The sequence below is a fragment of the Entelurus aequoreus genome, linkage group LG09, assembly GCF_033978785.1.
Source record: "Entelurus aequoreus isolate RoL-2023_Sb linkage group LG09, RoL_Eaeq_v1.1, whole genome shotgun sequence".
NCBI classification, from domain to species: Eukaryota; Metazoa; Chordata; class Actinopteri; order Syngnathiformes; family Syngnathidae; genus Entelurus; species Entelurus aequoreus.
The window spans coordinates 33,841,424-33,866,846 of record NC_084739.1 but is presented as its reverse complement, the minus strand read 5'-3'; the positions used below and the strand labels follow the sequence as shown (position 1 = coordinate 33,866,846).

The window sequence follows — 25,423 nt, the reverse complement described above, 5'->3', positions numbered from 1 at the left end:
ATCGGTCGCCCAGGGGGCGGGGCTCCCCACATCTCTGGTCCCCTCCAAGGTTTCTCATTGTAATCCCATTGGGTTGAGTTTTTATCTTGCCCTGATGTGGGATCTGAGCCGAGGATGTCGTTGTGGCTTGTGCAGCCCTTTGAGACACTCGTGATTTAGGGCTATATAAATAAACTTTGATTGAGGGTGTACCCCGCCTTCCGCCCGATTGTAGCTGAGATAGGCTCCACCGCCCCCCGCGACCCCGAAGGGAATAAGCGGTAGAAAATGGATGGATGGATGGATGATTGATTGATTGATCTTGAATGGGATTGTGCTGAAAATCTTAATTTCCCCTCAGGGACTATTGAAGTGTTTCTGATTGTAATTCAGATTTTATTTTTAATTTAACCAATGACTAATTTCAGGGGTCTACAACGAGAGAGAGAGTGAGAGGGAGAGGGAGAAACAGAGAAAGAGAGAGAGAGAGAGAGAGAGAGAGAGAGAGAGAGAGAGAGAGAGAGAGAGAGAGAGAGAGAGAGAGAGAGAGAGAGAGAGAGAGAGAGAGGAGAGAGAGAGAGACTTTTAACTTTGCATTTTCGTTGTCACTTTCAGCCAGCAGCTCTACCTAAACTCCGCCTTGCAGCGTCTAGCTCGTAGTGAAGGAAGTGAAGTCAAAGTTGACAAAGTGTCGCCTGTCGCCAAAGACATCCAGCCGTGGACTGGCGGAGGATCGTTTCTTAGACGAAGGAAAGCGACGGAGGCTTCAGGTGTCGCCATGGAGGCGCGCTGCTAGTGAGAACATACGCTCGTTCAGCCTCCATTTTTATTTTATTTTATTTTTTCCCGCCGTGGATTACAAAAGTGAAACACTGAAAAGTGGACCAAGACTGGACCTTTGGTGACGGATTGTGTGAGAACAATGAACGTGTCACAGCCAGATAGCAGGAAACCAATACGGGATCTGCTTTTGGAGGTTGGCATCCGAGTTCTGCTCTTTGGAGTTTTTGCGTAAGTCTTAATTTGTATTTTTTTTACTTCTCCCCCCTTCAATTCATTCACATGATGATTACAGCAAAATGTATATCATATATTATTGTACAACACGTGCCATCTTATCACTGAATAGACTCCCATGGACTGCATTGACAACATTTCACCACCAGAGAGCGCGCTATCATCTCAGCACCATGGACAGCACTCAAGTGACACCAGCATGAGAAGCAAACAGGTTGCAAGAATAAATCACATATTCATATTCATTCATTTATTTCCTATACCACTTTTTCTCACTGGGGTCACCCCAGGTGGGCTTGAGCCGACACCACCTGAGGGGGGAAAGACTAACACTAGCACTCATATTCACACCATGTGAACAAATGAGAGTTGGGGTTAGCCTACAGCAGGGGAAGGGAACCTATGGCTCCAGTGCTTTCATGTTTTTTATTTCTATTTTATCTATGTTTCTATGTTTTATCTAGTTTTATTCATATTTTTATTTCTATTTTTATTTTCTATTATATATTATACCCTGCGATGAGGTGGCGACTTGTCCAGGGTGTACCCCGCCTTCCACCCATGTGCAGCTGAGATAGGCACCAGCAACCCCCGCGACCCCGAATGGGTCAAGCGGTAGAAAATGGATGGATGGATGGATGGATATTCTAACTTTTCATTTTTATTTTTTTAACTTTTTTTATATTTTGTTTAGCACTTTTAGATTTTAACAAATGTAAAGTGTGTTACAAATTTAATTAATTATTAGTATTATTATTATTATTATTATTATTACTATTATTTTGAGCCAGATGTGGCTATTTTGATTACTGCATCTGGCTCTCAGATTAATTTTAGCTGACATTGCTTAACACGATGAGAATAACAAATAATTCCGCTGGTAATTGCAGTGTTCAAACAACAAAAACGTTCAAAATATAAAACATTCTCATGCATTTTAATCCATCCATCCGTTGTCTACCGCACCTGTTCAAGAAGTAGCATTAATGGTAAGAAGTATTTTAATTATTATTGGTTAGCTTCAGAATAACAATGTTATTACAACAAATAAGAGACGTATTATACTGTAAAATATTGGTGTTATTTAAAAATGCACGCATTTAGTTGTATTCGGTGTTAAAAAATATTACATGGCTCTCATGGAAATACATTTTAAAATATTTGGCTTTCATGGCTCTTTTTAGCCAAAAAGGTCTCCGCCCCCTGGCCTACAGAATTTTGCATGTTTTTTGGTAGTGTGGATTACCCAGAGAAAACGCCCACATGCATTGGGAGCGGCGATTTGAACCCTTGACTTCCTGACAGTGAGGCTGAAACGCTAACATAAATATCATATAATAAAGTATAACGTCCATATTACTATTATGTAAAGTAGACGACACAGCCTATATTGGAGCTTAGTAAGGCTAACTCTCAGGCAAGCTGCATTATTAATTGAATGACCTGGAGGTAAGGAGGCTGGTTTGCATTATAACACTGTCATATATTGATTTTCCTCTTGAATGAAACGCAAGCCTTAAACATCCTGGTAGCTAAGTCACCTTCTGCCCTCCCGCATAAAAAGTCCCAAATCGGCTCCTCTGATTGTGAGTTTGTTTGGGCATTGTCTAAATAGCTTGTGTACATTATCATTAAAACGTATCCTTGGGCTCGGCAATGTCACTCCCTCCCTAAAAGGATTAAATAGCCAAGAAGAGGCTCATGTGGTGCACTCATGGGGTCTGAGTAATGGAACGTCAAAGGGGATTCATTCTGCTATTTCCGCTTTTATATGTGCACTGCATGATTCAAATTGGTGACTGATTTGCTGTTTGAAAAAACAGCATTATTGTTGTCGTCATCAAGAGCACACCCCTGAAATCTGCCTCAAGTGTGCAGATATTAAGTACTTTATTGTGATAATGAATTGAGTTTTGCTGTCTCCTTCCCTCAGTGCGCAGTAAATGAGTCTCGTCAGATATCTTAATGTGTTGTGACGACAGATCATGTTGTTGACAACTCGTGTTGTTTTTATTACAAAACATAAATTCTGCATTTCCATGGAGAACACTGCACCCACAGAATTTGTATCCAGTGCTGTGCATAAGCCTTAGGCCACCTGTAGATTTGCTGGCATACAGTTAAAAAACAACAACAACATGAGTATGAACTGTTAACAATCTGTTAACTAGCGACTTCCTTATTCATGGCCGATGATGAAAGCTGCCTTGATCATTCTGGGGTTCCACTGATGCCATAATGTCTCAAATCGGGAAATTATTTCTTCACGTCCATCCACACAAAAAAACAGAATACAAACTATTTTACAATTATTTGTATTTTATTTTATTATTTGCAGTTAGCAATGTTGCAAAAAATGTTTTTGTGATGTTGAGGGTCTGGACAAATGTGCAGATACAGTCGTGGTCAAAAGTTTACATACACTTGTAAAGAACATAATGTCATGGCTGTCTTGAGTTTCCAATAATTTCTACAACTCTTATTTTCTTGTGATAGACTGATTGGGGCACATACTTGTTGGTCACAAAAAACATTCATGAATTTGGTTCTTTTATGAATTTATTATGGGTCTCATGAAAATGTCACCTAATCTGCTGGGTCAAAAGTATACATACAGCAATGTTAATATTTGGTTACATGTCCCTTGAGAAGTTTCACTGCAATAAGGCACTTTTGGTAGCCATCCACAAGCTTCTGGTTGAATTTTTGACCACTCCTCATAACACAATTGGTGCAGCTCAGCTAAATGTGTTGGTTTTCTGACATGGACTTGTTTCTTCAGCATTGTCCACATGTTCTCAATGGGGTTTAAGTCAGGACTTTGGGAAGATTATTCTAAAACCTTAATTCAAGCCTGATTTAGCCGTTCCTTTACCACTTTTGACGTGTGTTTGAGGTCATTGTCCTGTTGGAACACCCAACTGCGCCCAAGGCCCAACCTCCGGGCTGATGATTTTAGGTTGGCCTGAATAATTCGGAGGTAATCCTCCTTTTTCAGTGTCCCATTTAAAGCACCAGTTCCATTGGCAGCAAAAAAGGCCCATAGCATAATACTACCACCACCATGCTTGATGGTAGGATGGTGTTCCTGGGATTAAAGGCCTCACCTTTTCTTCTCCAAACATATTGCTGAGTATTGTGGCCAAACAGCTCAATTTTTGTTTCATCTGACTACGATCTTTCCTCCAGAAGGTCTTATCTTTGTCCATGTGATCAGCAGCAAACTTTAGACGAACCTTAAGGTGTTGCTTATGGAGAAAGGGCTTCCTTCTTGCATAGTAGCCTCTCAGTCCATGGCGATGCAAAACATGCTTGACTGTGGACACTGACACGTGTGTTCCAGCAGCTTCCAATTCATTGTAGACCTGCTTTTTGGTGGTTCTCGGTTGACTCTTGATCATCCTGACCAATTTTCTCTCAGCAGCAGGTGATAGATTGCGTTTTCTTCCTGATCTTGGCAGTGACAAAACTGTGCCATGCACTTTTACTTGCGGACAATTGTCTGCATAGTTACTCTTGGGACCTTAAGCTGCTTTGAAATGGCTCCAAGTGACTTTCCTGACTTGTTCAAGTCAATTATTAGTTTTTTCAGATCTGTGCTGAGTTACTTTGACTTTCCCATTGTCGCGTTTGTAACCGAGTCTAATGACTGCATCACATGAGCACTACTTAAATAGGCTCAGAGAGGTCAACAGGTTTCGTCAATCATAATCACTCACATGAAGTTAAGAAGCCATGCCATGAAGCTAATTTGATTTGACTGTAACTTTTCTACGTCACCAAAATTGATAATATATGTTGCTGTATGTATACTTTTGACCCAGCAGATTTGGTCACATTTTCAGTAGACCCATAATAAATTCATAAAAGAACCAAACTTCATGAATGTTTTTTGTGACAAACAAGTAAGTGCTCCAATCACTCGATGACAAAAAAAATAAGAGTTGTAGAGATGATTGGAAACTCAAGATAGCCATGACATTATGTCCTGCACAAGTGTATGTAAACTTTTGACCATGACTGTATATATGATAAGATAAAATACAAAACATTTTAAAGTATTTGTATAAGTTATTTTTTGAAAATGTTTTGAAACTACAAAATTATAATGAATAAATAATACAAAAAATTGTATAATTGTTCACTATTTTATTGCAAGGTATTGCTAACTGCAACATGTTTAAAAATGTAATAAAATAAAATACAAATAATTGTAAAATATATACATAGGTGCACAATAGTGCTCAATTAATTAAAAAAAAAATATATATATATATAATAAAAATTGTGAATTATTTATAAATTTTTTGGACAATATTTCTAACTGCAAATACAGTTAAATAGTAATACAATTGAACACAGATAATAGTGAAATATCTTTATTTTTTGCGCAATAGTGCTAACTTCCCTACTGAGCATGTTGGACGCAGTCAGGGGAGTGAGGCTTTCAATCTCGCTTGGGCATCAAAGTGTAAAGTTTGAATGTTCTTCCTGTGCGCGCATCTGTTTTCTCGGGGTACTTTGGCTTCCACCCACTCTCCCCAAAGCATGCGTGTTAGGCTCATTGGAGACTCTAAATTGTACCAATTATGACTGTGGTTGGTTGTTCATTTATATTTGCCCTGTGATTGGTTGGTGACCAGTTGATTTGTACACCATATTATTTATATTTGTATGCCTCTTGCCCGAAGTCAGTTGGGATAGGCTCCATCTTAGCCTTGACGCTAAAGTGGACAAGTAGTATAGAGCATGGTTATATATTGCTAACTGTTTATTTATTGTTATACTGTGACTGGCAGTCAATGAGACAACACAGCTAAAATTGGTGGAGGGAGCTGGAACTTAAATTTGCCAAACAATAGAGCAGTGGAACAAAATCCCTTCTCAGATGTGAGCAACACTGGACCAAATTCAAGGAGCATCTGACATCATTGGCTGCAAATAAGGGTTTCTCCACCAACTACTAAGACATGTTTTGATTAGGGATCAAATACTTATTATTGACTAAAATACAAATAAAGTAATTAATGATTAAATTAATTATGTCTGGAGACTTAGAAAAACCAGCAAAAGTTCCATAAATCCATCCATCTTCTTACGCTTATCCGAGGTTGGGTCGCGGGGGCAGCAGCCTAAGCATGGAAGCCCAGACTTCCCTCTCCCCAGCCACTTCATCCAGCTCCTCCTGGGGGATCCCGAGGCGTACCCAGGCCAGCCGGGAGAGATAGTCTTCCCAACGTGTCCTGGGTCTTCCCCGTGGCCTCCTACCGGTCGGACGTGCCCGTAACACCTCCCTGGGGAGGCGTTTGGGTGGCATCCTGACCAGATGCCCGAACCACCTCATCTGGCTCCTCTCAATGTGGAGGAGCAGTGAGTTTACTTTGAGCTCCCCCCGGATGACAGAGTTTCTCACCCTATCTCTAAGGGAGAGCCCCGCCACCCGGCGGAGGAAGCTCATTTCGGCCGCTTGTACCCGTGATCTTGTCCTTTCGGTCATAACCCAAAGCTCATGACCATAGTTGAGGATGAACGTAGATCGACCGGTAAATTGAGAGGTTTGCCTTCCGGCTCAGCTCCTTCTTCACCACAACGGATCGATACAGAGTCCGCATTACCGATCCGCCTGTCGATCTCACAATCCACTCTTCCCTCACTCGTGAACAAAACTCTGAGGTACTTGAACTCCTCCACTTGGGGCAAGATCTCCTCCCCAACCCGGAGATGGCACTGCACCCTTTTCCGGGCGAGAACCATGGGCTCGGACTTGGAGGTGCTGATTCCCATCCCAGTCGCTTCACACTCGGCTGCGGACCGATCCAGTGAAAGCTGAAGATTCTGGCCAGATGAAGCCATCAGGACCACATCATCTGCAAAAAGCAGAGACCTAATCCTGCAGCCACCAAACCAGATACCCTCAACGCCCTGACTGCGCCTAGAAATTCCAGCAAGGGTTCAAACCATTATTTCCCTCAATGTTGTTAATGCAGTCAGTGACTTTGAGGGCTACAGTCATTGCGTCATCTGACTTTTCCCAGCTGGTCAATGGGCAGCTATTCCTTGTCCTTGTTGCCCAAATAAATGTTGGCCAACAGAGGTCAGACGTTCTTTTTTTTCTGAAACTAAAACCGAACATAATGTTTTACTTTGGTCTGTTGTTTTATCTCAGTCAATGTTCAATTTGTTTTGGGGTTTATTAATCAAAATTTCCTTTACTGCATTTCATAAAATCAATGCTCAGTTAATTGGCTCTTCATTGCGATAGTCTTGAGTGTCTCGGTGCTGCGGTGTGATCACTGAGTGAGTCTTTCTGTGCACATGTTAGCTCCAACCACAGACTAAAGACATGTCAATTGAATAATTGGTTCTCTTGGCTGCTTAATATTCATGAGATGAAAACAGTAATTATGCTGTGGCACATACTGTATGCATATTTTTGTTCACAAGTACCGTAATTTCCGGACTATAAGCCGCTACTTTTTCCCCTCGTTCTGGTCCCTGCAGCTTATACAACGGTGCAGCTTATATACGGCCTGTTCTTCTCCGACACCGACGAAGAGGATTTCGGTGGTTTGAGTACACAGGAGGAAGACGATGACACAATGATTAAAGACTGACTTTTCATATACCGGTCGGCTGGTTATTTTGATAACGTACAGGCGAGCACTTTGTATTACTTTGCACCGTTGTATTATTTGTACTCTGCATGAATGCTGTTCGCCATGTCAAAGATGTGAAAGTTTGATTGAATGATTGAAAGATTTATTGTTAATAAATGGGACGCTTTGCGTTCCCAAACTGTCATCTCTGTCCCAACAATCCCCTCCGTGGTAGCAGGAACCCCTATATACTACGGTAATTACACATCAAAACCCTGCGGCTTATAGTCGGGTGCGGCTTATATATGGAGCAATCTGTATTTTCCCCTAAATGTAGCTGGTGCGGTTTATAGTCAGGTGCGGCTTCTAGTCCGGAAATTACGGTACTGTGGTGAAAATTAGAAGGATGCTTTGTGTCCCTTTCATGCACCCCTGAATAGCTCACATAGGTGTTATTTGTTAGACAAGCACAATAAATCACATCATTACTGGAAAATTAATCATTTCATATTTAATCTACCATTAATAGACATTGTGCACATTAATCCTTATCACCTATACAAGAGCATGTATTCCTTTGGAACATTAGAACCCTGACAGCAAAGATTTTCACACATTATCCACATCCAGGTTTTGTCAGCAAGTATTCTCCATGAGGGGCAGATTACATTTTTATCTGCCCTTGCTTCCTCCTGGCCTCAGGTGGCGCACCGAGCGTAGTGACAGGCGCCGTGCGTAATGTTCAAATGACCATGTGCCTTTTTAAACCGCATATAAAAAATGTGGTCATCACAGCTTGCACGGCACCCTAGTCAAACATTTATTTAAAAAACAACATAAAAGAGTTCAATCTCAATGGAGGTTAATCAATATCTAAAAATACAGAAGCTTGGGATATATCATTGTCAATATCTGCTGGTGAAATTTGCGGCTCTTCCTGCAGCGCAATCGATCAACACAAGACGTGTTTAAGAACATTTTGCTTTCCTCTTCAGTGCATGATTGATAGTTAAAAGAAAAAAAGAATATCCAGTCGCAGATGTGATATATGGACATTTTGAGAACAAATGGAGAGAAGTGAATCATGGAACATCCTGGTAGATTTAGAGGTCGAGATTGATTTCAGATTTTTACAAAATAGAACCTGAGGAATGACAGCAGCAAGTAAACGTTTTGGAGAGTTTATATCAGGTCAATGACCTGCTCAGTAGCCTTGTGGTTAGAGTGTCCGTCCTGAGATCGGTAGGTCGTGAGTTCAAACCCCGGCCGAGTCATACCGAAGACTATACAAATGGGACCCATTACTTCCCTGCTTGGCACTCAGCAGCAAGGGTTGGAATTGGGGGTTAAATCACCAAAATGATTCCCGGGCGTGGCCACTGCTGCTGCTCACTGCTCCCCTCACCTCCCAGGGGGTGAACAAGGGGATGGGTCAAATGCACAGGACAAATTTCACCACACCTACTGTGTGTGTGACTATCATTGGTACTTTAACTTTAACTTCAATCTAAAAACTACTTCACAGAACAGAGATACTCAAACTGTGGTACGCATACCACTGGTGGTACGTGGGCTTAAATAATCACTTAATTAAAAATATACACACTGTGTGGCCAAAAATGTTAAATATACATGTTTTTAAAACCTCTGCCTTGTATTTAATGACTACTTGGGCCCACTACGCTACGGTATTTCAATCTTGGTCTCAATCTTGATAGCCTCATTAAAATGTAATCAATCTATCTTTACTGAGGCTAATACTTTCTAAGACATAATGCTTTTGTTCTCATTCAAAGGAAGGAAGAGTCGGGCCAGACTCGTATCTCAAACATGTTATTGCTCATTCAGGCGTTCACAATTTCTCAAGTAGATATGATTTGAGAATTTTCAAAGGCCCCTCTAATGCTGACAACATTGGCACTTATTTTTATAGGTCTTAACCTAAAAAGGATGTCTACAGTTAAAATACTCCCCAAATAGAGACAGCAATGATTTTAAGCTTGTTTTCTAGTGCGTTTAAGAACACTTTGAAACACCTACTTTTAGCTCCAAAATGTGGGCGGACTGAAGGACATTTCATGTTGTGGAATATGTGTTTTAAGAGCATTTTGTTCCCAATTCCTGTTATTTTGCACAGAATTTGAAGAAATTAGCAACATAACATCGACGGGTGAAAGACTGAGTCAGAAACTGCGGAAATATATTCTCTACACTGCGTGTTGTGCAAGATTTTTCCGCGGTGGTCTCACGTTGGTTTGTTTCCTTCTTGGAGCAGATGCTTCAGTGACGTGCGCAATGGAGCTTTTTTGTCTCCGTGGATGCGGCTCCTCTCTGGCTTGGCGCTGAAACACCAGTGGCTAAATTATGGAGCTTAATAGTATTGGTAGCATAAACACGAAAGTGTAGGTCCGCTTTACACTTGCAGCAGGGGACACAAACTCCGCTGCGGAGCAGAGAAAAAGAAGGTCAGCCGCTAGTACAGTATTCTATTTTGCGTCCTCTTCTACTGATGTTTTATTGCTCGAATTGAATTGTACTTAAGAAAATTCTGAAAGAGAAGTTTGATATTGTATTCGTCCTCAAGAAAAAATACCATTTCCAGCAGCTTTACAAGGGGCATGCAATCAAAAAACAAAAAATATATTACACATGTAATCATGACTTTAAAACAATACCCATGACAGACAGAAAGATAGGAAATCACAAGAAATGGTGTATGTATATTATTATATTATTATTTAGTTTTGGAATTTGCTTGTAACGTGTTCTACCCTGTGATGTCAACCGATATCTCCTTATATGGTACTAATTCACCAAAAAATCTGCCATAGCTATACTCAATAAGCTCCTTATTTTTCTCCATCCTCTTGTTGTGGGGCAGACTATCTTGTACATGCACATGCATTCTATAATACAAAGTAGTTTGAACTTATATCTGTAGACTCGATATGGAAGCGCTAAAAACGACAACATGGCTGGCAGGGAGAAGGCACAGTCGAAGTGGAGGCATGAAATAGTACCGCCCACAAAACGGCACATCCTGAAGACACGGTAAGAAAACAGCTTGAAAACGGTCTGTAAAACATCATCTCTGCAAATATTTGACCAATTAACCACTATTATATGTTATGTAGACCACAAGGAAGTGTTTTAAGTGTAGAAATGAAATTGTAATATGACCATATATATCTGAATATGATCAAAATAATAATTTTACATGCCTTTATCCACACTGTATATGGCGAAATGGGTTGCAGTTCTGTAGAAAATGTCACACCAAAAGGGGCGGCATATTGAGTCTTGTGAGGAAAGGGGGCGTTCCACGTACAGTTAATTATCTACCGAATACTCATAAAGAACAATTGAAATCATGGAGATGCATGCCAGATTAATTTTCTGGAGAAAAAAAATGCTGATATAAAAATAATTTGTTAGTGCATTTTCGGTCATCTGGGCGCAATGGGCCCTTAAAGGATTAGGACGGTATTTTATGTTATTTGGATTTACGTTTGATAAGCCAAAATGTTCACATGCAAACATAAGGCCAAAAGACAAACTGTGTGGCTTCATTTATACTGTTAATTTTAGTATTCCACAGACCTTTAGAGAGTTTATTTCTCTTACACTGCGTCTATAATGCACTATTTTTCTGACAGCCAGCATCTGAGACCTTAAATTGCAGGTCATCCACTCTGAAGCTCTCATTAGTTTCAAGGGATTTTGAAAAAATTGAGGCTGCTGCAAAAGTGATAGTGACCGCAGATTGGTTGACACACTGCTCTTTCTATAAAATAGCTAAATGAACATCCAAAGTTGATTTTTTAATACTGTTACACCAGCTTGCCTAATTACCGTAATTCCCGGACTATAAGCCGCACCTGACTATAAGCCGCACCAGCTACATTTAGGGGAAAATACAGATTGCTCCATATATAAGCCGCACCCGACTATAAGCCGCAGGGTTTTGATGTGTAATTACCGTAGTATATAGGGGTTCCTGCTACCACGGAGGGGATTGTCGGGACAGAGATGACTGTTTGGGAACGCAAAGCGTCCCATTTATTAACAATAAATCTTTCAAGCATTCAATCAAACTTTCACATCTTTGACATGGCGAACAGCATTCGTGCAGAGTACAAATAATACAACGGTGCAAAGTAATACAAAGTGCTCTCCTGTACGTTATCAAAATAACCAGCCTACCGGTATATGAAAAGTCAGTCTTTAATCATTGTGTCATCGTCTTCCTCCTGCGTACTAAAACCACCGAAATCCTCTTCGTCTGTGTCGGAGAAGAACAGGCCATAAATAAGCCGCACCGTTGTATAAGCTGCAGGGACCAGAACGAGGGGAAAAAGTAGCGGCTTATAGTCCGGAAATTACGGTAGTTTAGTCTAACGGTTTGTGATGTTCGATATTACAATATATATCGACGTCTACTGTACAATATAATTATCTATTGTTTATTTCCACATTTTACGTTTTAGCACAATGGAAGCTAAACCAACAGAACTTGGATTAATTAAGTCAGAGTCTGCAAAATGTGCCGCCAAAAAGTCTTTGTTAGTGACTTGAACAAGTTTATTATTTTCTATCACTTGCAGACATAAACAGTGCAGAAACAGTGTTAAAATGCGACAAAATACTAACGTTACCTCAAACATTACCCGATAAAATGTATGAAAAGAAAAACACACCAAACGAGAATAATAGAATTGTTGCCATGACAAGCAGTTCTGCAGACACTGAAAAATTACAAATCCCATCTATAAAATGTATGTGTAAACATGGCCCTGGTACAGGGGTATCCAAATCACGGCCCGCTGGCCAAGTGCAGCCTTCCAGAGTCTTCCATTTGGCCCATGAGACGTCAAGAGTTCAATAAACCATTGCACCACGGCATGTTTTCAAATTGACTTTAAATACCATGCAGTCTCTGAATGCTGTGTTTGTTTGTGTCCTAGTGTGTATATACAGTACAGGCCAAAGGTTTGGACACACCTTCTCATTCAATGCGTTTTCATTATTTTCATGACTATTTAAATTGTAGATTGTCACTGAAGGCATCAGAACTATGAATGAACACATGTGGAGTTATGTACTTAACAAAAAACGGTGAAATAACTGAAAACATGTTTTATATTGTAGTTTATTCAAAAAAGCCACCCTTTGCTCTGATTACTTTTTTGCACACTCTTGACATTCTCTCGATGAGCTTCAAGAGGTAGTCACCTGAAATTGTTTTCACTTCACAGGTGTGCTTGAAGCTCATCGAGAGAATGCCAAGAGTGTGCAAAGCAGTAATCAGAGCTAAGGGTGGCTATTTTGAAGAAACTAGAATACTGTGGGGCGTTTAGCTCATTGGCTAGCGCTGCTCGACTTAAAGGGTTCCTATTGTGCAAAAAAAAACTTTTCTTACCTATTGGTACCTGTCTCTGTGTATTCAGGATCCCCATAATGTCCAGAACATTTGAAATCAAGCAATGGGGGCATGGCGGAGATAATTAGTTAAACAGTATTGTTTTATTCTATACTTCCTCCAAACAAGCCGCTTGGAATTGTAGATTTTAGTCACAAATGTATGTCAGCGGATATCACCAGGTAGAGGCTTAACCAAAGAGTTTTACGCGAGTGCGATATTTTTATTTAGTTGTGCTCCAACAATGTTGTAATTTATTTCCCTATTCTTCTCTATTCTCTTGTTGTGGGGAAGACTGCCTCGCACATGCATGTGCATGCTAAAATCCTCCGCTGTTGCCATTTCTAATAAAAAGTAGCGTATAGTTCTAACCTATGTCTGTCAGTAGACTCGATATGGAAGAACTAAAAACTACAACGTGGCTGACGGGTGGAGGCACAGTCGAAGGGGGCTTGGCCCGGATGAGGACTTTGACATGTAAAAAAGACCGTCCACAAAACAGGGCATTCTTGGAGGTGGTCTCTAAAGCAAAATCTATTCAAAATTTGGACCAAGCACCACCATTACATGTTATGTAGACCACAAGGAAGTGTTTAAAATGCAGGGGAAAAAAATCACACAGTCGTGGTCAAAAGTTTACTTACATTTGTAAAAAACATAATGTCATGGCTGTACTCACTGTAAAGCACCAGTTCCATTGGCAGCAAAACAGGCCCTGAGCATAATACTACCACCACCATGCTTGACGGTAGGCATGTTTCATCTGACATCGCATAGACAAATATAAGACCTTCTGGAGGAAAGTTCTGTGGTCAGATGAAACAAAAATGTAGCTGTTTGGCCACAATACCCAGCAATATGTTAGGAGGAAAAAAAGGTGAGCCTTTAATACCAGGAACACCATCCCTACCGTCAAGCATGGTGGTGGTAGTATTATGCTCTGGGCCTGTTTTGCTGCCAATTGAATTTGTGCTTTAAATGGGTCAATGAAAAATTACCTCCAAATTCTTCAGGACAACCTAAAATCATTTGCCCAGAGGTTGAGTCTTGGGCGCAGTTGGATGACCCCTAACACACGTCAAAAGTGGTAAAGGAATGGCTAAATCAGGCTCGAATTAATGTTTTAAAAAGGCCTTCCCAAAGTCCTGACTTAAACGTGTGGACAATGCTGAAGAAACAAGTCCATGTCAGAAAACCAGTAAATTTAGCTAAACTGCACCAATGTTGTCAAGAGGAGTGGTCAAAAATTCAACCAGAAGCTTGCCAGAAGCTTGTGGATGGCAACCAAAAGCGCCTTATTGCAGTGAAACTTGCAACGGGACATTTAACCAAATATTAACATTGCTGTATGTATACTTTTGAACCAGTAGATTTGGTCACATTTTCAGTAGACCCATAATAAATTCATAAAATAACCAAACTTCATTAATGTTTTTTGTGACCATCAAGTATGTGCTCCAATCACTCTATCACAAAAAAATATGAGTTGTAGAAATTATTGGAAACTCAAGACAGCCATGACATTATGTTCTTTACAAGTGTATGTAAACTTTTGACCACAACTGTATATAGGATCCTTTCAACTCTCAATCTGTAGGAGTTGGTAGTGAACCTCAATCCTAGAGTGTGCAGAGCTGGACTGCACACGCTATTTTATCTTATCTCTGGAGCGTTGGGGACCATTATAAAATCAGCACTCCTACTATAGGTGGTCGTTGTTTGAAATCCGACTCAGACCTCTTTGTATGCAATTGTGATTGACAGGTGACAACCCCATCCAAAGTCAGCAGAGATAACCTCCAGCTCGCCTGTGACTGGTACAAAATGAATGAATGAATGTATTAATGTTGTGTTTGTCAACATTGTAGTGACATTTTTATATGAAACAAACAAACATCCGACAAAAACTATTGTCGGATGTGTTTATTTTCTATTTCACTTTCTTTTTTTAAACAAACCCAATCCCAATGTTAGGAAAAACAGGCATGACAAAGTACCTGTTAGTCATTATAAAACCTCACATCTAGAATAACAGTCAGGCGGGCAGACACAGCATGAAGAAGATTACTAGCGGCTTTTTTTCATACATGTCAATTTCATGAATGAATCACTGTTCTAAAATAATATATAAATCTTGTGCTAAGAAAAATAAAAACCGCCACCATCTGGCATAAATATCCCCTCAGCCCTTAATGCAGTGTCCTCATGTACCAACCTCCCAAATAAATCAGAAAGAATGGATGTATTAAAGGATGAATAGACATGTCCCAGGATCCAGGTCTTCTATTGGATCTCATTAGATTGTATGGGTGACGGATATTTTAAGTGACTATCCAATGATAATCTTTCATATTTTATAAAGTTCTCCCTGCTGTTCCCTTTTTAAATTATTAATGCACCATCTTTATTACAGACATTTCATTCGGATCAAATAGTTTATACACGTTTTGTTCTACAAATGGCATCATTTTATGAGACCACACTTACAGCTCAATCATATAAAATAATCTCAACGTGTTTCGACAAATTACCTCAAACATCCTGAAAACGTGTTACTTGTTTATGATTCTGTGAACCAACGCAGTAAATTATGAAGCAAAGCTTTAATCTTGATCATATACTTCAGTTGAATTTTTCCAACAGTCCCCCATCTAATTAGATTAGTCCTCTCAGTGGTAAAACTATAAAGGCAGCTGTCTCCATGGCTCATTGATTTTTATAGAAATGAGTGGTTGAAAGATGCCAGCTCCTTCCCCAATGCTCCAGAGATAAGTCATTGAGTCAGACACTGAGCTTTTTACAGAAGCTCCCTTAGACAAGCTTCTATGCAATGTGCTTGCACTGTGTGAACTTGAAGATGCACTCAACAAAATACAGGTGTTGCGTTTTAGCAGTAAAAATATACACTTACTGAACATGTAAGTCAAGGTTAGGTTTATCTGTACAAACTACTGAAATATAATACAATGTTTGGGTGTGGCTGTTAACAACTCAAGGTTGTCTTTTCAAACTAAGTCATACATTTTGTGATACCAATGACTTCAAACATCAAATAAACTGGAAAAAAAGATCCTGGTGGAGATCTTGTCCCAGGGCGAATTTAGTCATTTGAGGCACACCTATTCTTTGGGGCCTTCCACATAACAAAAACAACAAGGATTTGTTATATGCTTGTTAGACACTACCATACGAGCTGCACAATAAAGTTTGGCGAGCTGTGCAATGAGTATCACTGATATGTTATAGTGTATGGCATTTTTTGGAGAACATAATTTTGCAAGTCCTGTTGAACCGGATGTAACATGTTTTGCTATTACTTTGAAAGCTGGAAGGACACCGGCAGCTTAAATCGAGACACCCATATGTCCCTGCTGCATTGGAATTGCTAAATTACTTAAACCAGTCAAACGGCAGTGTAGCAAACTGGGCAGACTACAAATGGAACATGGAATGGCGGGAAAACTCTTCCAGACTCCATGATTACATCCCTGAGGCCAGTACATCACCACCGGGAATATGCTTTCCCAGGCCTGCTTGGGTCAGGCTTAATCCCCTTTGTACTGGCGTCGGCCTATTGCGCTCAACTATGTTCAAATGGGGTATGGCTTCCTCTGTGGCATGTGAGTGTGGTGCAGAAGAGCAGACTGCAGACCACATCATCACATCCTGTCCCATATACCGCCATCCTAACGGGAATCGTGGTCTGGCAGCTGTGGACGAGAGTTTGGTCAGTTGGCTGTTGAACACTTGCCCAGCTGTATAGTGGTTACACCTCTAATCAACAACAAGAAAAAGAAGCTGGAAGTGTGTGACCGATGGGAAAAAGAGAACGCTTGACGGTGGCCGTTTTTGAGCAAGACAAGACCATAGACATATGCTCAAGATGCCAATAGATTGGACAGATGATACGTCACACTGTCCAGTCAATTGTCAAGACTTCAGCAGTAGTACCATATCACTGTGCACTATACAACTTATGCAAATGAACCGTTTTTCATATTTTTGACGTGAAGTACATCATGTATCTGCTCTAAAAAGGAAACTGTATTCTACACCGTCACCATTTAAATATAATGTTTTTTCCATTTTCTCTCCTTTAAAGGCCTACTGAAACCCACTACTACCGACCACGCAGTCTGATAGTTTATACATCAATGATGAAATCTTAACATTGCAACACATGCCAATACGGCCGGGTTAACTTATAAAGTGCAATTTTAAATTTCCCGGGAAACTTCCTGTTGAAAACGTCTATGTATGATGACATTTACGCGTGACGTCGATGGTTGAAGCGGAAGTATTCGGACACATTGTATCACAATACAAACAGCTCTGTTTTCATCGCAAAATTCCACAGTATTCTAGACATCTGTGTTGGTGAATCTTTTGCAATTTGTTTAATGAACAATGGAGACTGCAAAGAAGAAAGCTGTAGGTGGGATCGGTGTATTAGCGGCTGGCTGCAGCAACACAACCAGGAGGACTTTGAGTTGGATAGCAGACGCGCTATCCGACGCTAGCCGCCGACCGCATCGATGATCGGGTGAAGTCCTTCGTCGCGCCATCGATCGCTGGAACGCAGGTGAGCACGGGTGTTGATGAGCAGATGAGGGCTGGTGTAGGTGGAGCGCTAATGTTTTTATCATAGCTCTGACGAGGTCCCGTAGCTAAGTTAGCTTCAATAGCGTTGTTAGCAACAGCATTGCTAAGCTTCGATAGGCGGCACAGCATTAACCGTGTGGTTACAGGTCCAGTGTTTGGTTCGTTGTCTCCTGATAGTAGTATTGTTGATCTTCTGTCTATCCTTCCAGTCAGGGGCTTATTTATTTTGTTTCTATCTGCATTTAAGCATGATGCTATCACGTTAGCTCCGTAGCTAAAGTGCTTCACAGATGTATTGTCGTGGGGATAAAAGTCACTGTGAATGTCCATTTCGCATTCTCGACTCTCATTTTCAAAAGGATATAGTATCCGAGGTGGTTTAAAATACAAATCCGTGATCCACAATAGAAAAAGGAGAAAGTGTGGAATCCAATGAGCCCTCTTACCTAAGTTACGGTTAGAGCGAAAAAAGATATGTCCTGCACTGCACTCTAGTCCTTCACTCTCACGTTCCTCATCCACAAATCTTTCATCCTCGCTCAAATTAATGGGGTAATCGTCACTTTCTCGGTCCGAATCACTCTCGCTGCTGGTGTAAACAATGGGGAAATGTGAGTAGCCCTTCAACCTGCGACGTCACGCTACTTCCGGTACAGGCAAGGCTTTTTTTTATCAGCGACCAAAAGTTGCGAACTTTATCGTCGATGTTCTCAACTAAATCCTTTCAGCAAAAATATGGCAATATCGCGAAATGATCAACTATGACACATAGAATGGATCTGCTATCCCCGTTTAAATAAAACAATTTCATTTCAGTAGGCCTTTAATGTTACTATAAGTGTGCTATGAATAATTTGATTCTTGACAGCTATTTAAATGTGTGTTTTCTTTATAAAACGCATCGCTGTCACATTGACTTGTACCAGTTGACTGGACGGTTTTGACTGCCATAAAATGGCAGCGCTAATGTAGTAAAGCAGTGGGCGGTCACAGTTGCCGCTGGGTCCATAGACGTCTGTGGATGAGACTATTGACTTTGAGTTCCTACCTGCCAAGCTTGCACTACATCTTACCAGACTCTCGGTTACAACATTTTGAGCACTTCAATACTTACATATTTGTGTTGAAAAGTGTCACTCTCCTCTTGCATCCTGCACTGACAGTAGCTATTCATGTGTTGATCACATACATTTGGTGTCACTGAGAAAAAGGTAGACACCTTGGATAGTTTTAATAATAAGTCTTTGTTTTCTTCTCGACTTGTCCTCTTCTCAGCTCTCAAGTGGAGAGCTTTTATACAAAATAAAAGTTTATCTTTTATTAAAGATTAACTTTAATAAAAGTTTATCTTTTACTAAAACCTCTAATAAATGCGCCAGCAGGTGTGCTTTGGTCTGTCTTCCGGAATCAAGTCTGCACAGTAGCATGGAAATGTCTACTGTGTGAGAATGAAGAGGAGAGCTGTTGAAAACGATCATAGTTGATTAAGCATTTTAAAGTATTTTGAAGTACATGAATTAAGACACAAAAATAATTGCTTTAAATAAAAAAAATAACCTTATTACCGTATTTTTCGGACCATAGGGTGCACTGGTTTATAAGGCACACTGCCGGTGAATGGTCTATTTTTTATATTTTTTCATATATTAGGCGCACCGGATTATAGGAGGAGTCAAATTATTATTATTTTTTTCTAAATTGAAAACACTTCCTTGTGGTCTACATAACATGTAATGGTGGTTTGTTGGTCAAAATGTTGCATAGATTATGTTTTACAGACCATCTTCAAGACATTTTCTGACAGTAGCTTCCGGATGCGCCGTTTTGAAGAAGTGTCAAAAGATGGAGCTAACTGTTCTAATGACATTCAGACTTTACTTAAATCAATAACGGAGCAGCATCTCCTCATCCGGAAACAACAACACAGGAAATGTGTCCCGTTAAAAACCGTCTGACCGGAACTCTAATAACTAAAATTTATTGGGTGCATAATGTAAACTCACTACACCGGTATGTTTTAGCACTTTCATGGCGAGTTTACTGACAGATGTAAGTAAGAACTTTACACTACTTTATATTAGAAATGGCAACAGAGGAGGATGAATGTCACATAACAAGAAAATAGAGGAAAACAAAGAAGCTTATGACTACAGCGTCGGCGCGGATTCTCGCAATTTTTCAAGACTTTTACAGATCCCAAATAGAGATCAGCAGGTACCAGAAGGTAAGAAAAGTTGCTTTTGCATAATATTGCAAAACAAAACGCCAAATAATATGTCTTACCTTATACACACACCATAATAATACTCGTATGTATAATGCAGCGACAATCCTCCAAGCGGTGCGGCTTCATAGCGTACCAAAGTCGTACTAAAACATTTTGATATATTTTTGAGCGCCGTGTGTAATGTTCTATATTTTCAATGGATCATATAAAATGTTGGTGTTGTTTACTTGAGACATATTGCAATCATAGTGCTGTCTACACGTATCTCTTATGTTTGACTGCCATCTACTGGTCACACTTATCATTACACCATGTACCAAATAAAATAGCTTCAAGGTGAGTAAGCTCAACCAAACGTATTCCTTATATTAGGCGCACAGGGTTAAAAGGTGCACTGTCGAGTTTTGAGAAAAACATTTTTTTTAAGTGCGCCTTATAGTCCGGAAAATACAGTAATCCTTTTTTCTGCCTGTGTTGCCTCATGGTAAATCCACCCCTGTCTTGTCCTTGGGTGCCCTGCTAGAGTATACTTCTTGTTTTCTTCCTTGCCAGACTGGGTGGATACAGTACATTATCAAGGAAAACATTTTAAGGTCTAGAACGTGACATTTCCTGTCAGGTCATAAGTCATCCTTACACCAAAATCAGAAAGAACGTTCTTATTTCCCCCCCTCTTCCTTGCCATCTTTCTTTTTTTGCTATTAGATCTATGTCATTCCAGCCTTATCCGACACCGTGCACGATGCTCTTATCTGTACAGATTGAGATGTGTGGTTGATGAAAGAGGCACCCTCAAATTGCATTGTCTTCTGTCTCCCACCTCCCTATATATATATATATATATATACTGTATATATAACACAAGCTAGTCCATCTCTCCCTGCAAAAGCTTTCATTACACCTGAACCCCTATGTGCAGTTGACCAGATTGGCACGGTGGAAGTGTGATATTTATGTCTGCCTCACAACCACAGGTTTAGAATCTCTATGCAGTTTGTGGTTCCTGTGTGTGCGTCTTCCTCCCTTATCCCAAAGACATGTTGGGTTAATTGGAGACTGTGAACTGTTCATTGTTGTAAATGGCTGTTAGTCTGTACAGCAGGGCTTTTCAACTCAATTGTTTTGGGGGCCATATTTCTAAAAATGGGTCAGACTTCTTCCTTCACTATTATACTTATTTCATAAATTCCTGAGAACCAGCACCCTCTGCTGTGGACATTTGATTTTTGTCCATTTATTTTGTAAACATTAATAAATACGGACGAAGAAAAAAAAAAACAGTACTGTTTTTGAGGACCTCCTGAGAAAAGCCAATGTCAAAGATCCTCTATATCACCTGTGTCAAATTCAAGGGGCCAGATTTGGCCCGTCACATCACAAATAGAAAAAGCACTTAATTTTTGTTTGCTAAATGTACTTATCTCAATTTTGCCAGACAAAATTATACTGCATATCGTATATGACATAATATTCCAAGCATTTTTTTGCATAGGCAATTATGTGATAACATCACGAGGTGGTTATACATTATTATTCATATACACTGTTACATGCGGCCCTCTGATGGCAGCCATAACTGCAATGTGGCCCTGAATGAAAACAAGTTTGACAGCGTTTCCGTGTTTTTAGGAAAAATGTTACTCTCTTCCAAGTTTTTTTAACTGAACTCTCAGGCCGGTTTGTCCTAATGCTGTACATTATGTGTCCTTCCTGTGACTAACTGAGAAAAATGAATGCTTGTATAATATTCCTAATGTCTATTAAATAAATTAGGCTTGCTGTGCATTGCATATTGTCATTCCTGCACCAACTGTAAGTACCCTGTCATGAGAGGCGGGACTCTTACGATTACGATTCAGGGGCTACAGTTCGATTATAAATTGAATATTTATGCATCAAAAATGTTAATATTGTATATTGTTAATTGTGTGAAGGCTTTGGAGCATTCACATATGGTTTTCTACACCAAAATGCATCTATTTGTTCTTCAACTTAAACGTATTCTTCTTGGTCTCCAGATTTTGGCGCGCTCTACCTTCCACATTTTTCACCCGATTCAAACCGTTCCAACTTCAAACTGTTCAGCCTATTCGGGAATCTCAGGCTTTCCCTTGAAAAATTCCAAAATTCCCAGATTTCCCAGAATTCCGGGTTTTCTGGGACATTTTTTCCCATTCAAAATGAATTGGCCATTTTTCAAATTTACACCATTTCTACATTTTTCCCATTCAAACCATTCTACTTTCAACACATTCCACCATTCTGGAAATTCAAACTATCATTTTTCCAAGTTCAAAAATATTCCAGGATTTTTCAGAATTCCTGCTTTCCAACCTTTTTTCTAGCGACTACTCCTTCCACATTTTTTGAACACATTTGAACCGTTCCACCGTCAAAACATTCCTCTTAATCAGGACAAAAAACAAAGTTGTTTTTTGAACTGAAAAAATGTCCGGTTTTCCCGAAATTCCTGGAATTCCGTAATACCATTTCTGAATTCCACATGTTACTACTTCAACATTTCTTGATCGATTTAAACAATTTCAACACCAACCATCTCAACTCATTCAAAGCATTTAATTTTTTTTTCATTTTCAAAAAAATTCTCGTTTTTCCCGAAATTCCTGATCTTTCTGAAATTCCCATTGAAATCAATGGGACATTCTTCAAAGTTCCACAATTCCCACATTTTTCATCTGATTCAAACCGTTCCAACTTCAAAATATTCAGCCTGTTCAGGAATTGCATGCACTACTTCAACAATTCTAAAAAAAATCCCGGATTTCCCATAATTCTTTTTTTTTTTTTTTTTCATTTTTCCCATTCAAAATGAATTGGCCATTTTTCAAAGTTCCACAATTCCCACAATCTTCAACCGATTCAAACCATTCCACATTCAACACATTCAACTAATCCTGGACATTCAAACCACCATTTTTTCTACATTCAACACATTTCCAGGAATTCCCGTTTTTTGGTAACCTATTTCCACCCTTCTTAAGTTCGACTACTCCTTTCACATTTTTCACCCCATTTCAACAGTTCCACAGTCAAAACCCTCCTCATATTCAGGGAAAAAACCAAGTTGGTTCAGGAAGTAGACAAATTCCCGGTTTCCCGAAACTCCAGGAATTTCTCAATTAAAAACTGTTACTAATTCAACATTTCTTGACCGATTTAAACAATTCCAACACCAACCAATTCAGCTCGTTCAGGACATTCATGCTCCTAATCATTTTTTTTTTAAATCCCGCTTTTCCCAAAAGTTCCCATTGAATTTAATGGGACATTACTCCAAGTTGCACAATTCCCACATTTTTCAACCTCCATACACCCATCTATTTTCTACCGCTTGTCCCTTTTGGGGTCGCGGGGGGTGCTGGAGCCTATCTCAGCTGCATTCGGGCAGAAGGCGGGGTACACCCTGGACAAGTCGCCACCTCATCACAGGGCCAACGCAGATAGACAACATATTCAAACCAATTCAACATCAACACATTCCACTCATCCTGGACATTCAATCGAACTTTTTCCCAAGTTCCAAACCAAATTCCGGTTTCCCTGGAAATTCTAACTCTTCAACATTCAAACCATTCCAACATTCAAACTATTTCAGCGTTTAAAAGATTTACACATTTAAATCATTTCTACATTCATCCTACATTCCATTAGCATTTCAGTTCAGCTTCAGCTTTTCAACATTCAAACTATTCTCACATTCATACTACATTCTGTCAGCATTTCAGTTCAACTTCAGCATTGGAGCATTCACATGCAATTCCTTCAGGAATTGCCTCTTGCAGTTAATATATGTTAACATCTTATCATATAACAATGAAGATTAATCACGTCCGGGTTACGGCTTAATCCAGGAGCCATGTCCATTGTTACACGGTCTGTGATTGAGATAAGAGGCAGCCAATTTCGCTTCAAAACACAACTTTAGATAAAACTGATGTATCTTGTTAGTTCTACAGTGGACAAACGTTCTTCACATCGACGCACCTCAAGTTTAAAATTCCATTTTAAAGTGAAACACATACTTGAGGATGGTGTAAGCATTATTGCTACATTGTCTATCTGTGTTGGCCCTGCGATGAGGTGGCGACTTGTCCAGGGTGTACCCCGCCTTCCGCCCGAATGCAGCTGAGATAGGCTCCAGCACCCCCCGTGACCCTGAAAGGGACAAGCAGTAGAAAATGGATGGCTGGATGACACCAAGCCAGTGACGTGCAGTCACTGGAGGCAGGTGAGGCGGGGCCTCACGTGCCATCATGGAAAGAAAAAAAATGTAAAAAGAAAAAAAAACAATTAAATTGTTATATGTATCCTGTGATTATACTATAAAGTTATTTTCCATTTAACTTCACCAGTTTTAGATTATTTTTATTCAAAATCGCTGAATTTTCACATTTGCCGTTCAAATACTGAGAAGAGACGGTGCGGTGATCAGCAGCCAGTTGAGGCACGTCACTGAGTTGTGCCTCAACATGGATTGCGGACTCGGCTAACTGCTGGCTTGCTGTGCAGTGAGACCGTGTTGCTATATAAATTATATTATACATTTCCATAGCTTAGTTAGCTGAGGTATATAATGTACAGTGTATTTTGTCAACAACTGTATGTGTGTAACGTATTTCTTGTGCTGAGCAATCATAAAACTGCTGCGAAGACGCACTGGCTGAGGCTCGCAGTAATCCCGCCTCCTTGTGGCGGTTAATGCACCCCCACCGTAGAATGCACCCCCCGACGGGAGTGCCACATCAACCAAAGCCCACACCCAAACCCTCTACGTGCAAGACCGAATCCACCCAAAAAAGTAATTCAACAAGAAGCCAAAAAGTGCCAAAACAACAACGTCCGCGCTGGAGGAGCCGCGAATGACTGCAGGGCCACAACATTAGGTACACCTGCAGACTGCAGCACGGATTTCATATTTCATTCATTCACAACTCCTCCAACACGAACACCACTGTTCCCGCACCCCCCGGCCTCCCACCAAACAACTTCTCTAAATAGATTCAATCCTGCACGTGGAAACTCCAAGTGTGGGCTCCAGTTGATACAACACTCGCGCCAGGGGGCGCACCCTACGGCGGGGGCGCACCAATCCAGCACAACAGCGGCGCATGGACTTCATTTATAAATAAAGGTAAGACCATAATAAAGTTTTTTTTATTAAATGTGCTTTTTTGTGTGCTACAGTTTGTATGTGTAAAGTTAAAGTTAAGTTAAAGTACCAATGATTGTCACACACACACTAGGTGTGGGGAAATTTGTCCTCTGCATTTGACCCATCCCCTTGATTACCCTATGGGAGGAGAGGGGAGCAGTGGGCAGCAGTGGGCAGCAGCGGCGCCGCCCCCGGGAATCATTTTTGTTGATTTAACCCCCAATTCCAACCCTTAATGCTGAGTGTCAAGCAGGGAAGAATGCTGGTATGAGCTTTTAAACGTAACCCGTTAACTGCTGCCAATCAAATGGTGAATAAGATACTCTTTAGGGTTCATATGTTTGTAAATCTGACTGTGATGAAGTCAGTGCCTCACCAGCCATGAACCTCACCGCACGTCACTGCAACAA

General features: G+C 40.3%; 1 protein-coding gene across 1 annotated transcript in view; it reads left to right on the top strand.

The window, feature by feature from the left end:
- Nucleotides 1-606: 606 nt before the first annotated feature.
- Nucleotides 607-25,423, top strand: part of LOC133657368 (phospholipid phosphatase 4-like) — a 196,788-nt gene continuing 171,971 nt past the window's right edge. Inside the window, exon 1 of the mRNA XM_062058626.1 lies at nucleotides 607-990. Within this exon, the coding sequence (XP_061914610.1) occupies nucleotides 902-990 (89 nt within the window). The 5' untranslated portion in view covers nucleotides 607-901. The remainder of the gene's footprint in view (nucleotides 991-25,423) is intronic.